Consider the following 17,036-nt stretch of genomic DNA (forward strand, 5'->3'; position numbering starts at 1 on the left):
TGGTCAGGCTGGACCTAGTGAGGCATTGCAAGGAGAACTAAACCCTAAAAATGAATATGGCTAAAAATTTAATATTTTATAAGTGAACTTATTGCACCAGACTAAAGTTTCAGCTTGTCAATAGCAGCAAAGATCCAGGACTTGAAACTTGTCACAGGGGGTCACCATCTTGGAAAACGTCTGAGACAGCCACATGATCAATAGGCTCTGAGCAGCTGTTAAGAAGCTAAGTTTAGGGGTTGTGGCAAATTATCAAGCAGAAAATTAGGTTGGTCTGTAATATAAGCTGATGCTACAGGGCTGATTATTAAATTCTGATGCTAATTGCACTGGTTTCTGTGCTGCCATGTAGTAATTATTTGTATCAATTACTAATCAGCCTTATATTGTGACATTTTTATTCTATGTGTACTGTATATTGTGAGTGGGTCCCTAAGCTCAGTAAGTGACAGCAGCACAGAGCATGTGCAGTGAATCAACAGAAAAGAAAATGGGGAGCTACTGGGGCATCTTTGGAGACACAGATCTTTACTGCTAAAGGGCTGTGATTGCCTTGGGCTGATACAGAAGTTCAAAACGGAATGTACAACATTTCTAGCTACGGTACTTCTTTAGTTAGGATTTAGTTCTCCTTTAAGAGTAACAGAGAAGTGTGGCTGTAAAATTCAAAATGATCAAAGTTGTTATGGAATAAAGTAAGGGGGAGAAAATGAAAGAAATTAATAAATAAATCAAGGCTGATCGCCCAGTTGCTTTAAATGAATGGTCTGACATTTCTGCAGGATGATTCATTAAAAAGTTATTGCACATTAAATGGTTGAGTCCTCCGTGGACAAATGCTGCTTGATTAGAAAATCACTTTCCAAATATATTCTGATAAAATACATCTTCTGTAAAACGAACTGCTACAGAGCATATTGGGGCTTGAGTCCAGCTGCACTGTACAGTAGAACAAAGCGCCCCCTCACTGTTCCCTCTTTGCTTGCCAAAATAACCCCATCACAAGAGGTGGTATAACCCCATCGCAAGAGGTGGTATAATCCCATCACAAGAGGTGGTATAACCCCATCACAAGAGGTGGTATAACCCCATCACAAGGGGTGGTATGTAGGCACAAACCATGTGAAGTGATATAAAGGGGAAGTTGCTATCATCATTTTATGAAGCTGATAATCATTCCTACCTGCCAACTGAAATGAAGAGCAAACACAAATGAAAGGGGTCACCGTCATTAAAATAGTTTTGTTTTTGTCGCTATGTATACCTGTCATGTACACGGACATATTTAGGCTAAGGCCAGACGATGTAAAGGATTATGGATTCTCCACTGCCCTGTAGATCCTCTTGTCTTCTGAAGGCACAAAGTATTTAGGTGCGAAATGCAAAGTGTCACTTTTTAGCACAACATCTGCCTACATCTGAGTGGAGACAATGCTTCCGGATGCAGGCAGAGCAGGAGCGAAGAGCAGTGGATTCTCGGCCAAGAAACACAGGACAAGATCTTCAATCGTCTGGCCCTAGCTATAGGGGAGCTATAGCGAAATTTAAAATGTAATACAAACTTCAGCATACTGAAATAAGAAACATTCTAAATACAATCAATTATTTTCTAATTCAATCAAATTAAGTTTCTAAAATAATTTAAGTTTATCTTCACTATTCCTCTCTCAGCATCTGTTTCTCTTCATTCTGTCTTCAGCAGTTGGGTGTCAGATATTCATTGACAGTTGGATCCAATATATCTTATAGGGGGGGCTCCTTTTGATTAGAAGATGTATTAGAGGTCACTCTATTAAAATCACCAGACATCATGTCTCTCTACATGCAGAATTTTTCCAGTTGTTACTGGAATCAGTTAAAGGCAGCTCTAATTCATCTGCTAGGAAAGGGATCCCGTCTATAAGATATATTGGATCATTTATCTGACACACAACTCCTGCATGAATGAAGAGAAACAGATGCTGAGAGAGGAATAGTGAAGATGAACTTGATTATTTCAGAAATAATGCAGAATTTTGAATTGATTGTATTTAGAAATCTTATTACTTCAGTATGTGATGGTTCCCCTTAATGGTGACAGTTCAGGCCTTTCAAATCACAGCTTTTCTGCCAGTGTATGGGGGCCTGCCCAACTATCTGGCTGAAAATCAGTTGGCTATTGGTCAGACAGGTATTGCATTGGCACCATACTGCCCACCTCAAGGTGGGTATATCGCCAAAGGAGCAGATCTTTCAAGAGGACCAAGAGCTTTGAACAGGTTATATAATGCCTCTGTGAATCCCTTTTACAATAAGGGGAGCATGTTTCATGTAAAACATTAACTCTATGAGTAGAACTACTGACCTTATCCCCCTTCTTGACCGTTCTTGTGGTCAGCTTGCCGATGGCTTTCTTAGCTGCGTCCCCAAGTCGGCGCTGTGAACGAGATACAGGGATAAATCATTAAAGATGAACGTCAGAGGGGGAATACTCAAACATGTAACATTAATCTTAAAAGAAGCTCTTTCCAGGAACATTGATATTTCCAGCTAAAATTAAGTCTGCAAGCTTAAATCCTATCAAAGACGTCCTGATATAAAGCCATCAATTTGCTGTGAACACACAGAGAGAAGTGTGTTATAAGATCCATCGCATCTTAATTGAGCAACACACTTCATTAAGTCAATAACAAGAATAGCTCAGATCCTCATTCTCAATTATTTGGAAATGACACTCTTCTGGGGCATTTTTGAGGAGCTCCTTATACTCATCTCTTTTGTACACGTTTTCCATTACAAGTACCGAAGTCATTAGAATATGATTTTATGGATGGAGGATTTCCAAAATGTTTTGAGGATAATCACAGCAAACATTTTTATACAAACGAATCAACTGTGTTAGTCTAATGAGCCTGACAAAACCCACACACACAGGCGCATTAAGTACAGGTGCATCTCTTGGATGAAAACTGGATCAATGTGTAACTTATAATAATACATTATAAGCATTCAAATAACTACGGTATGATGTTAAAAACACAAAAGACAAGATTTCAGGGTTTTTACAAGTATTTTCTAGAAAAAGAAGTTGAGGCAGACACAACGGCACAGTGATTCTTCGTCGGGATATTGCATCAAAGTCACCCGCAGTGTGAATAGAATCCAATAGATCAGCGGCGGCTGGAAGTTTAATCTCTGCTGAAATGGAGAAAGGTCAGTCCTACTGTGTCCCATGAAAGTAGAGGAAGGTCAGCTTTAATTTGTTGCCTTCTCCAGAAATCTATGCCTCGCACCAATTAACCTCTTGCATTACTCTTTAGAGCACAGCTCAGCAGAATACAATGATGATTAAACACAACCTTTATATCTTTACTGGGCACTCAGGAGCGGGAATGAGTCAAACAGAACCTGCTCCATGCTGATTTTAGGATTGGGGGCACTCCAACAATATACCCCTTTTTTTTGCATTTTGTCAGGGCTGTGCTGGATAAAGGTTAAGAAAGAGCTCCTGTCCAGATATCAATAATGTCCCAAAGACTAGAGGAAGGAGAGTTTCAGGTTTCTGCCTTACTGCAGTACTCAATCCCTTCTGAATTGGGGGCAGTAATTTAGTATTGATATGTAACTGGCTTTTGGATATTGATATTGCCAGGAGGGAGGGTTGCGATGGAAATCACACTCGACATCCCTATCCACGGTCTTATCATTGATTCTGTACACTCTGTACTGAAAGTCCATTCAGAAGAGAAGGATTGGCTGGGAAATATTTTAGTCTAAAAGCGAGAGTTGATCCAATGGGAACACCTGAAACATTTTAAATCTATCTTAAAGGACCAGTAACATCAAAAAAAATCGTTAGTATATGATGAAAAAAAACGAATTAAACTTTAAAATTGCACAGCCTTTATTAAGAAATAACTTACCGAAACTCAGCTTGCGCTCCTCTTCAGAAAAGGTGAAACTGCTTCGATCCATTGTGCGGCGCTTGATTTCTCCTCCCTGGCTATCTGCCATAAGGAAGGCAGGGAGGAGAAATTGAGCACCGCACGATGGATCGCCTTTTCTGAAGAGGAGCGCAAGCTGGTAGTTTAATTATATATGTTCTGTAGAATGAGACAACACAAATTAGGAAGTGAGCATTTAGTAAGAGGTATTATTTGGTTTGTACACGTAATACACTGCTAATAACTAATAATGATGTAATAAGGTGCGCACATTATCTTCATAGGTGTTCACCTTTTACCCCCAGCAAACCAGTTCAGGTGGCCAATACTATTGAATGTTTAAAATACAGTTTAAATTAAAACATAACCTTTATTAACAAATATAGATAAAATCAAATTATGTGTGCGGCACCACTACGTGAATAATCATAGACTCGCTGCACTCCACTACTCGGATGCCACCAGGTCTTATAGTGAGAGGACCAAGGAGAGAGTTCTGGGCAGACACGGGAACCAAACATGTGCAGGGAGAAGGGGTAACAAGGAACGTGATCCAGGGACATGCCGGATCGATACTTAAAGGGGACCCCTCACCCAAAAAAATTATTCATAATCCTATTTTGTCACATCAGTCAAGCAAAATGAACTTTAATTACACTATATAAATTATTTGAATCTTATTTCCTCCAGTCTTGGAATTCATAATTATAGCAAGCAGGCAGGAGCCATTTTGTGGACACTATTATTAAGACAATCATCTCAGAATTTTGTTTGTGCACCAGAATGAGGGACCTGTTGTCCATCCACATGCCCTGGTTACACAATTAAATGGTGAAGAGAAGGGGGGAATGTGGGAAGAGCAGCGATTTCTAGGAAGTGCTGATTGGGAAGTGAAAGTAATGGTCAGCCCAGGGCATAGAGGAGGGGCAGACAATATTTGATTGACAGCTGAGATGTTTAAATGAGCTTACAACAGCTTTGAATGCTTTAATAAAAAGAGAAATTGGATTTCATGTTTAATTTGAAAAGGACTTTTATTATACAGATTTTTGTATCTGGGTGACAGGTCCACTTTAAGCTGGCCATAGACACAAAGATCTGATTGTAGGAATCGAGGATTCGTATGACTTTCCGACCGTGTGTGGAGAGTCCCGACATTTTTTGTCTGGCGGAGATCGGTCGTTTGGTCGATCAGACAGGTTAAAAGATTTCTGTCGGCTACGGGTAATATCTCTGCGTGTATTGCCGATCGTACGATTTTCAGAGGGAGACTGTCACTAGCTTTGGTCGGACATAACTGTCGTACGATTGCTGTCAGGGGCAGAACATTGGCTGATCTGTTCTTTTGTATTTTATTTGATCTGAATGGTTAGTGGCAGGTCGGGAGATGGGAAAGTCCGATTGTACGATGATTCGTACGATCTGATCTTTGCGTCTATGGCCAGCTTAACAGTAGCGCAGTACAAAATTGTGATCTGAGGAAATAGTCAAAAACAGGCAAGGTCAGGAACAGACAAAGCAGACTTGAAACACACCCAAGATCTATTAAAAATAGACCTTTGTTGGGCAACGAACAATTGGCTGCAGGGCTTTTAAATATTAGAATTTGACGGCAAGCGCAATTACATCAGATGCACCGCTTGCATCAAATAGTGGTTAAATACACAGAAACTTGACACCCTGGAACCTGGAGGTGGGCATTGAAAGTACTGTTTCTATTTTTGCAGATGATACTAAATTGTGCAGAACTATAGGTTCCATGCAGGATGCTGCCACTTTGCAGAGTGATTTGTCTAAGTTGGAGAACTGGGCAGCAAACTGGAAAATGAGGTTCAATGTTGATAAATGCAAGTTATGCACTTTGGCAAAAATGATATAAATGCAAGTTATACACTAAATGGCAGTGTGTTGGGAGTTTCCTTGAATGACAAGGATCTTGGGGTTTTTGTAGATAACACGTTGTCTAATTCTTGGCAGTGTCATTCTGTGGCTACTAAAGCAAATAAAGTTGTAGAGAGTGCAGAGACTAAGTGCAACTAAATTGGTTAGATGGATGGAAGACTTAAATTATGAGGGTAGACTGTCAAGGTTGGGGTTGTTTTCTCTGGAAAAAAGGCGTTTGCGAGGGGACATGATTACACTTTACAAGTACATTAGAGGACATTATAGCAGGGGACCTTTTTACCCATAAAGTGGATCTCCGTACCAGAGGCCACCCCTTTAGACTAGAAGAAAAGAATTTTCATTTGAAGCAATGTAGGGGGTTCTTCACAGTCAGGACAGTGAGGTTGTGGAATGCACTGCTGGGTGATGTTGTGATGGCTGATTCTGTTAATGCCTTTAAGAATGGCTTGGATGATTTTTTGGACAGACAGAATATCAAAGGCTATTGTGATACTAAGCTCTATAGTTAGTATAGGTATGGATGTATAGAATTTAATTAAAAGTAGGGATGGGTGTATGTATGGATGCTGGGTTTTCATTTGGAGGGGTTGAACTTGATCGACTTTGTCTTTTTTCAACCCAGTTTAACTATGTAACTATGTATAGTGAAGAAACGCTCCGTAGTGGAGGTATGACACATTACAGAAGTACAGGTATGGGATGCGTTATCTGGAAACTCATTATCCAGAAAGCTCTGAATTACGGACATAGACTCAATTTTATCCAAATTCTTAAAAACTATTTCCTTTTTCTTTGTAATCATAAATAATAAATTGTACTTAATCCAAATTAAAATATAATTAATCCTTATTGGAAGCAAAACCAGCCTATTGGGTTTATTTAATGTTTCTATAATTTTCTAGTAGAGAATGTATGAAGATCCAAATTACAGAAAGATCCATTATCCGGAAATCCCCAGGTCACGAGCATTCTGGACAACAGGTCCCATACCTGTATAAACTAAATTCTTAACATGTCAAGTATTTGAATTGAAAGTGAAAACAACACAGTTTACTGGGTTTTAATTAAAATGAATGGACTACTTTGTTAATTATGCTTTATGGTTTTTATGGTACATGTATGGGACCTGTTATCCAGAATGCTCGGGACCTGCCGTATTCAGGATAACACATCTTGCTCTAATTTTAAACCTTCATACCTTAAGTCTACTAGAGAATCATATAAACATTAAATAAACCCAATAGGCTGGTTTTGTCTCAAATAAGGATTAATTATACATATATAATACACAAAACCCATGAATATCCTGTAAATTATATAGTGAATAAAGTACCCCCTATTGTAAAATATAAGGATATTACAAGTTACCGGGGAGTTTCATGACCATATAAAAGCACGAGGCCGAGGCTTCTAATATCCTCCTATTTTACAACTGGGGGTACTTTATTTATTATAATACACAAATTTCAGTGAGTCGTGACAGAAATGACATCAGAACTCACCGTTTCTAAAGATATAATTTACGAGATATTCATGGCTTTTGTGTATTATATCCTTAAAATACACAAAAGCCATGAATATCTTGTAAATGATATCCTTATAAACGTTGAATACTCATCAGTCTTCAGTTGTAAACAGTGAGTAGAGATGTCATTTGTCACATGACTCTCTTGTGTATTATAATAAATAAAGTACTCCTTGTAGGAATATATGAGGATATTAGAAGCAGCCTTCGGCCTCCTGCTTTTGTATGCTCCTCAGTGATTTATAATATACTTATATTTTACAATAGGTACTTTATTCACTATATAGTTGGGATCAAGTACAAGGTACTGTTTTATTATTACAGAGAAAAAGGAAGAAATACATTGTAAAAATTGGAGTTATCTGATTATAATGGAGTCGATGGGAGATGGCCTTCCCGTAATTCTGGATAATGGGTTTCCAGATTAAGGATCCCATACCTGTACATTGAATTTTACAATATCTGACTAGCACAGAGCTATATATTGTCTGTAGGAATGTGCAGGATTCATATTAGTCACGTAGATGAACAAACTAGGGAGGAAAGACCCTGCTTACCTACAAGGAAAACAAAGTGTAGGCAAATAATTAGGTAAATCCTGGCCATTACAGAAGTTGCTAACAAACGACCTTTATTTCTTTCTTTATTTCATTTTTTCCCCCCTCTGACTTTTTTTTTAAAGGTCAGGCGAAACTTGATGAAATTTTTATGCGGTAAAAAGCTTGAGCGGATGAATGTTTAATGAGGAGGTGGCAGTACTCAAGAATCAACGTTTGAAATGCTCAGATCTTGTAAAGGAGAAGACAGAGCTATTAGCTAGGATGGAAAAAAAAGAAAGTCTTCCATTTGGAATATTTAAAGTCCGGTTTCGTTAAGCACAAGAAACCGAAAAGGTTTTTCTTCGTTTTTTTTTTTAAGCAGCTTTTGTGAAACCACTACAGGAATCTCTATTTCAGTGGATGTATGCTGCATACTGCCTTTATTTACTACATTCTGTTCTCCTGCTCGATATCTGGGCTAGAAACAGAAGAGAATAAATTTCCATTGGTATTAATTGTGTAAATAATCTGCCTATTGATTTGCCGGATTATGTGTTTGTAATACTCAGCCTTTATCCTTTGGTGAATAATAAAGGTATAAGGCGTTTGATCAGGGATCTGTTGTTTCAATGAACATTTTCAACTACTAATACAGTTATGGGACCGGTTATCGCGAATGCTCATGGCCTGGGGTTTTCCGGATAATGGATCTTTACGTAATTTGGATCTTCATACCTTAAAGACCAGTAACATAAAAAATGTGTTTCTACTTGACGGGAAAAAGAAACGCCAAGGCAGTTTTTACTTTCAATTCACAAAGTCTTTATTAAGAAATTACTTACCGATACTCTGCTTGCGCTCCTCTTCAGAAATGGCGACAGGGTAACAATCCATTGTGCGGCGCTCAATCTCTCCTCCCTGGCTATCTCCTATAGATGGCAGGGAGGAGAAATTGAGCGCCGTGCGATGGATCGTCACCCTGTCGCCGTTTCTGAAGAGGAGTGCAAGCAGAGAATCAGAAGTAATTTTTTAATAAAAACTTTGCAAATTGAAAGTTAAAACTACCCTGGTGTCATGTTACTGGTCTTTTAAGTTTACTAGAAAATCATGTAATCCTTGAATAAAGGTTGGGTTTGCTTCCAATAAGGATTAATTACAGGTATGGGATCTGTTATTCAGAAATCCGTTATCCAGAAAGCTCCAAATTACAGAAAGGTTGTCTTCCCATAAACTCAGTTTTATTTTTAAAAATGATTTCCTTTTTCTCTGTAATAATAAAACAGTAGCTTGTACTTGATCCCAACTAAGATATAATTAATCTTTATTGGAAGCAAACCCAAAACTACCGGGGGGCCCTGCACCCCCTTGGGGCCCTTCTTACACAGGTGATCGTCGGTGGTGATAGTTATGTTATTGTATATTCTGCTTCCTATATTACTTATTCTGAGCACGTTATAGGGTACATAACGTAGGCTAAGGTCAATACTCACCGGAGGTCAGTTTGTGCATCGCATATTTAGTTGTATTGCCAGTGTTTTTTCCTGAATGTTGAAATATTGCACTGCGGTGCAAATTCTGCAAATTCGTATTGCACACAAATATTCGGTCATGAGATGGGTGTCTGCAACTGTTTACGGTCATTGTGCGCAAAAATAATGCTAACATTAATTAAAATTTGCAAACTGCGAAAACAGTATTGCCAATATTCGCAAGTTGCAATTATAACATATTTAAAAAGGCCTCACGGACATTCGCAGTGCGAATAAAAATTTGCGATTATGTGCATTAGACACACCACTCTTATCCACGTTTATAAATATAACCATGGACAAATATTTTCACTGTGCAAATGATTCTGCACTGAGCGAAGTTTTTAAATGAGCCCCACCGTGTCTGTGTTCACAGATCTGGCATTTATTGACAATGGGTATGTTGGCTCCAATTGAAGTTAACAGTCATCCTGGCAAAACTCTAATTATTGCAATGAAAATACACATTGCTACATTACACAGATGCTCTAAATGAGAAATACATAGATAAAGTCAACTTATTGTCCCTTACAGCAAAGTTCTGCTCTGCCATGATAGAGAAGAATGCAAATAACCAATGCTATTTGCTGCTGCTTACCTTTACAAACAAATAAACCGACATACATAAATATAATAAACGATGCCTAGGCAGAGAAGCCACTCTCTTTAATAAATTATTCTTCAAGCCTTTATAGGACGTTCAACACCCCTTAAGGAAAGGAGTTAATATTTCATATAGGTTCCCAAAGAAGTGAATTGTCGAGCCAGATGCCTTGTAGTTAAATATGCACTGGAGGGTGCTCACGGAAGCGAATTCACAGCAGCATAAGGATGTTTGTTTCTTAGTAACAAATCAGAGCAGGGGTTGGGGCTAATAACAATGGCACAAACCCTGCTAAATAGATGGTCTGTGAACGGAACTATGGGGCATATTTATCAAAGGTCGAGAGATAGAGGATATCTTATTTAAGAAAAACGTCTGTAATTCAAATGTAATTCGAGACAATTTTCTCTGAAAAACACTCAAATGTCAGGAAGGCTATTAACTTCATAAAATAGGTGAGTGGCTCTCGGCCATTGACTTCTCGACAGGTTTTCGGTGGCAACGTATCAGATTTGAGTTACTTCCAGGATAGGGGAATTATAAATCTCGGATTCGAATTTCGAATTCAAGTTGGTGATTTTAAACTCGAGTTTTGACCCAAAAAAATTCAAATTTACCATAATAACCTTAGTAAATCTGCCCCTTAAAGTACATGGCGCTTCTTCGTAAATAACCAAACACTGCATTACCTGGTTCCGGTCGCGAGCACTTGTGTATCTTATCTTCTGTATAAAGTAAAATATCAGCCAAGCAGAAGAAATGATCATCAGGACGATGAAGGAGATGGAAACGAAGACCAAGGAGCCCCGGCTAAAATTTTTGGGTTGGTTGCGTGAGCCCACCGCTATGGCCATAAGTACCGAGATATTTCTCTCCATATAGCTCAAGATTTCTCTGCCTCTTGCCTCGGAGATCATTATGGCAACTATCTCCCCTGTGCCTGGAACGAGAAAAAAAGATACTCAGGTGAAATCTCAGACATCTGGAAAGCGTTGAAGAAATATTGTTTTATTTACAAATTGCATTGATTCACTTTTAAAGGAGAACTAAAGAATAACTAAAGAAGTAGCTAGAAATGTTGTACATTATGTTGTGGGCCTATGTACCAGCCCAAGGCAACCACAGCCCTTTAGCAGTGAAGATCTGTGTCTCCAAAGATGCCCCAGTAGCTCCCCATCTTCTTTTCTGCTGATTCACTGCACATGCTCTGTGCTGCTGTCACATTACTGAGCTTAGGGACCCACTCACAATATACAGTACACATAGAATAGAAATGTCACAATATAAGGCTGATTAGTAATTAATACAGATAATTACTACATGGCAGCACAGAAACCAGTGCAATTAGCATCAGAATTTAACAATCAGCCCTGTAGCATCAGCTTATATTACAGGCCAACCTCATTTTCTGCTTGATAATTTGCAAAGACCCCTAAGCTTAGCTTCTCAACAGTTGCTCAGAGCCCACTGAGCATGTGAGTGTCACAGACACTTTCCAAGATGGTGACCCCCTGTGACAAGTTTGAAGTCCTGGATCATTGCTGCTATTGACAAGCTAAAACTTTAGGCTGATGCAATAAGTTCAGTATATAAAATAATACATTTTTAACCATATTCATTTTTAGGGTCTAGTTCTCCTTTAACAGGAAATAAATCCTCTTTCCCCACCAGATAATACAGGTATGAAACCTGTTATCCAGAATGCTTGGTACCTGGAATTTTCCAGATATGGGATCTTTCCATAATTTAGATCTGCTAAGAATCGTGTAAACATTAAATAAACCCAACAGGCTGATTTTGCTTCCAGTAAGGATTAATTATATCTTAGTTTGGATCATGTACAATGTACTGTTTTATTATTACAGAAAAAAAAAGAAATAATTTTTAAAATTTTAGATAAAATGCAGTCTATCGGAAACAGCTAAGTCGGTGCTTTCTGGATAATGGGTTTTCGTATAACTGATTCTGTATCTGTAATGTCCTTTTAGATATTGAATTTCACTTCACATGCCTCACTGCACTTTATAATTGCAGCAGTGGGTGCAACAATGTAACAAACACACACCTGTACTTATGGAGCAGGTATGTAGCTGCTACAAGAGATCTGACCTGCAGCTGTAACTGGTATAAGGGCTCTGAATAAATACATATGTTAGCACAGACAAAAGAAAAGCAATAGCAACAGAAGGGCAGCTTTGACAATGGTGTTGCAACGGGTCCAAGTGCTGCCTGGGAATGTGGATTTAGTCAGGGCATTAACTGCAAGGTATTTCAATGTTTTCCCTGTGTCTCTGTGGGTGTCCTCTGGGTCCTCCACTTTCCTCCCACACTCCAAAAGCAAACAAGCAAATTGACAATCTGCTAATAAAACGGACCATAGTTTGGATAAATGTGATAGGGACCTTAGACTCTAAGCTCCACTGGAGGGACTGATGCAAACCATGCAGTGTTATAACTACACCGTGCCAGACCCCCTGCAAAAAACCCTTCAGAGGGACCTGGCACACACACCTACCTATCTGCTGCTCCCCTCCCAATCACACACCTACCTACCTGCTGCTCCCCTCCCAATCACACACCTACCTGCCGCTCCCCTCCCGATCACACACCTACCTACCTGCCGCTCCCCTCCCAATCACACACCTACCTGCCGCTCCCCTCCCGATCACACACCCACACTGCTGATAGTTTGCAGCGGGCATGCAGATTTTTCCAGGATAAGATTTTCTACGGAAGAAGTGGTCCCCGGGGTCCCCCCACAACTGCACAATCTGCTGCTTCTATAGTTACGATGCTGAAACCATGTATTATCTCTTTGTTAATCTGGAGTTCTGCTCATGTGTATTTCTTTGCACATGTAAAAAAAAGCAAAACACATTTTTAACTCTAATAATAAAAATCTCACTGTCAAATTTATGGAAAGCCCCTCTTTTAAAAACTCCAGAGCCCCACGCATTTCACATAATCGTTTTACACCCCTTTTTTTCTGGTCCTCTGATAAATGTAAAATGGGGGTTCTGCTGTAATTTTTTTTTACAGATTGGAACACAAGCATGGCATCCGTTACCTGGAAACTCGTTATCCAGACAACTCTGAATTAAGGAATGTCCGTCTCCTGTAGACTCCTTTTTTTTTGTATATATGTTTTTATTTGTAGAATAAACATCCCGGGGTATGAGCGGCTGTAGGTACAGTGATTGTCATTACACAAATAACAGTGATTTAACTATATCACTTAAAAAAAAAATAACTCTGTTAAATTAAAGAAAAAAATGTAGACTCCTTTTTATCCAAATGATCCACATTTTTAAATGTTATAATAAAACATTAGTTTGTACTTGATCCCAACTAAGATATAATTAATCCTTATTGGAAGCAAAACCAGCCTGTTGGGTTTATTTAATGTTTACATGATTTTGTAGTAGGTTTAAAGTATGAAGATCCAAATTACAGAAATATCTGTTATCCAGAAAACCCTGGGTCCTGAGCATTCTGGATGACAGGTGCCATACCTGTATACTATTTGTATCTCAAAAAGGAAGGCAATCAGTTTTTGTATAGGCCTGTTATTAATTCCTACTAAACCTCCTCTGCTAATCTAGAAGATGGAATAATATTCTTTATCTTGGTTTCTTTTCATGGGGTTTTTCCCCATTAGAAATAAATGTATTATGCATTTTAGTATGGGGTGGGGGTGAGGAATCCTATTCCTAGAATAAAAAGAACTAGCCTGTAGGTGCTTTTGTTAATAAGACCAGCAAGTTAGTGATATGCACGGCAGACTGTAATGCTGCACTAATCTCTATTATTTAATACAGGGGATTTAGTTATCTGTGGTTGGTCTGTTTGTGAAAGGGCTTGGCGCCTGCATAAAGTGGTCTGTTACAGAGATTAAACCCAAAGTGCCGACAGCAATCGTGGAATTTCTGAGATGAAAAGCAAGGCCCTAGCATGCATATCAAAACTGAAACGTGAACGTTAAAGGTCTGTAAAAGTAAGAGGACGGGAAAGCCCAAGATTGTGGTGGTAAAGGTATAAACAGCAATATAAGCATTTACTCATCCCAAGGGGCAAGCATTAGAGCAATAAGGGGTGCAGTCGAGTCCCGGGGAATGCCAGTACTTATTGCCTGGTCTCACCCAATGCAGTCAGCGTGTGTTCATAGGGAAAGTGACTGAGATGATATGGAATAGAGACACTATCTGCGCCATGTTTGTCTACTTTCAACTCTGCTTTCTGTAATGTAAATGGCCCCTTAGATGTCCTGTGCATAAGTCTACAGTTATTGGCACGCAGATTGACGACACCGTTTTGGGCCCTTCCGCAGACAATTAAAAGAGACCACACTGAAATCTGTAGGGCAATGCATGACACGCTGTATCAATATTCTAAATGGTTAATTAGCACTTGAATGTAAGGATGTGCTCAAGCACATAGGGGGATTATTTATCAAAGGCCAAGTGTTAAAGGAGACATACCGTATAGAATAAATGAAAAAACCCTTATTTTGTAGGCAATTATGAGTAATATATGGTGTTGCTTTTATATGCTGCCAAAAATTTATATTATCTTAAAAAATAGCCCCTATAGATGTTCACCGGTCCCTGTTTTAAATGAGGGGTGGGCGTGTCCTAACGGTCCCTGCCAGAAGCACAGTAGGAGAGGGACAACCAATCGCAAGCCCTGCAGTCAGACAAGCACAGACAGGCTTCAGTTCCCTATCAGGTCCTCCTAGCTGCTGATTGGTTCCTGTCCTACAGTGCAGCGAGCTGAGAGCCGCCGGCTCCCCTGCACAGCCTGGGAATTTAGGGAGCAGAAAGTGGAAGAGAAGGGAGCGATTGTTGGGGTTTTTGCAGAAATATTCAATAAATGTGCCTAAAACACTACTTTCTAAGCACTTTCTAAATGAGTATAACGCACTGGTACGTTCTTGTTTTTTTTTTTTACACAATATGTCTCCTTTAAGAGTTCTTTTTCCCTCAAATGAACTCAAAACTTGAAGAGTATCTTACTTAAGAAAAAACTCAAAAGGTGAAAACATCTTCAAATGGTTCAAGGGGCCTCTGCCATTGACTCCTACATGACAAGATTTAGATGGTGTATTTTTGGATTCAAGCTATTTCTAAGGTTGGGGTATAATAAATCTCGAATATTCAATTCAATTTGAGGGTTGTTTTTTTTATAACCAGAAAATGTTAGTTTTGGCCTAAAAATACAATTCAAGGCAGATTTATTAAGGTTTGAGTTGTGTTTTCCACAAAAATTCAATAAATCTACCCCTTAATCCTCTACAAAAGATATGACTAAAAGTTTAACTGAAACCAGCCCCAAATTTGAATATACATCCAGCAAAAACTGTGGCATGGGAACTCAATGCATGCCCCCCCAATCTCACATAGAGGAGGCGAGAGGTGCTACTGAATAATAATGTTTTAGGAACAAAAGAGAAGGGGGTCATTAACTAAACCCCTGAGCTCAAGTGAGACAGAGTGAAGGGGTACCATAGCCCATTAGTATTTAACATTCACTTACACCCTGGGCAAAGCTGTGCAGAGGGCATTATCAGGGGGCACAGGATAGGCAGTACCCTCACTCACTCCTCAACTGTCACTTCTGAATGCCAGGCTAGTTATGGGGAGGGTGAGGGGACATGCCAATAAAGTTGCAACTATCGCAGTAAGTGCTGTGTTCCTGCGGCAAGTAGCAGGATTCTGTGCTCCAAAATGGAGACCTGTAGCAATACAAGAAGGCCAGAAAAATGTTTTCAAAAAAATGTTTTGTTTTGTTTGCACTTTACACAGTGGGATTATTAGGGTTTTTCTGTATATACAGTATATATATATTCTCTGGGAGGATATGGGCGACTGTGGCTGCCAGTTTCTTATAGTTATTTATAAAGTACAAAGCAATACACTGCTGAACACAAGCATCACTACTAAATCTCATCCACTTTGTCAATGTAAGAATGTGTGGCTTATACAGTAAAAATGGCAGACTGTGCGCCACTCAGGAAATCCATAGCAACCCATTCAGGGCTGGACTGGGCAGGCGCGACACGGGGAATAAACCTGGTGGGCCCCACCGCCCCAGTCCCAATCCCTGCCTTAAACCATCAGGGCTGCCCCTGAACCTGTATAAAGAAGAAAAGAATTCTCTCTATATGTAGAGATGCCTGACATAAGTGCTGGGAACCATCCAGGTCCGGACTGAGAATTAAAATAGGCCCTGGCATTTCAGGTACACAGAGGCCCAATCAGCCCACACAGAGGCCTAAACAGCCCCGCCAGCCCACTAAATACTGACTTTTTCCTGGCACCTTATAGCAGCCCCTCTGCCATTTGCCAGAACTTACAGATTGCCAGTCCGGGCCTGGAACCATCATTGTCATTGGTCAGTTCTTTTGCATTTACAATGAAGTTTTGGATCAGTAGACCTTTTCATTGATGAATTCTCTAGCACCTATAATTACGTCTTTTGGAAACTTCTATAGAAAACTATGGAGCGCTGTGGGACAGCATTCTGATTGGCCTTAAACCCCCTTTAATACATAAGTGCCCCAATATCCTTGTATTTGTAAATGAGCCTAAGTAGTGAGGAGCAGCCTGAGCATGCACAGTATGAACCTAAAGCAGCCCAGACTGGCATACTGAGCAGAATCTTTGGCCCAAAACCATACAGATGAATCATTTTCATCCTTATGCTAGGTACAGATTCAGGTGCAGGTATGGAACTCGTTATGCAGAATACTTGGGACTTCCAGGTAAGGGGTCTTTCTGTAATTTGGATCTTTAATTAATCATGTAAACATTAAATAAACCCAATAGTTTCATTTTTCTTTCAATAAGGATTCATTATATCTTAGTTGGGATCAAGTACAATCTACTGTACATTATTATTTCTTATATAGAAACGTAATACTCTAATTCCATACCACCCAACATTTGGAACCAGAAAGAAGGACAAAAAGAAACAATTTTGACCACGCCTGTTTTGTGGCCATACCCCCTTAAT

General features: G+C 39.4%; 1 protein-coding gene across 2 annotated transcripts in view; it reads right to left on the minus strand.

Annotated features, from left to right (window-relative positions):
- Window positions 1-17,036, minus strand: part of rnf130.L (ring finger protein 130 L homeolog) — a 142,854-nt gene that overhangs the window by 54,125 nt on the left and 71,693 nt on the right. For both annotated transcript variants that reach the window (XM_018252002.2, XM_018252001.2), the window contains exons 3-4: window positions 10,715-10,965; window positions 2,345-2,416 (exon numbers count right to left, since the gene is read on the minus strand). In XM_018252002.2, coding sequence (XP_018107491.1) covers window positions 2,345-2,416; window positions 10,715-10,965 — 323 coding nt within the window. The remainder of the gene's footprint in view (window positions 1-2,344; window positions 2,417-10,714; window positions 10,966-17,036) is intronic.

The sequence above is a fragment of the Xenopus laevis genome, chromosome 3L (assembly GCF_017654675.1).
Source record: "Xenopus laevis strain J_2021 chromosome 3L, Xenopus_laevis_v10.1, whole genome shotgun sequence".
NCBI classification, from domain to species: Eukaryota; Metazoa; Chordata; class Amphibia; order Anura; family Pipidae; genus Xenopus; species Xenopus laevis.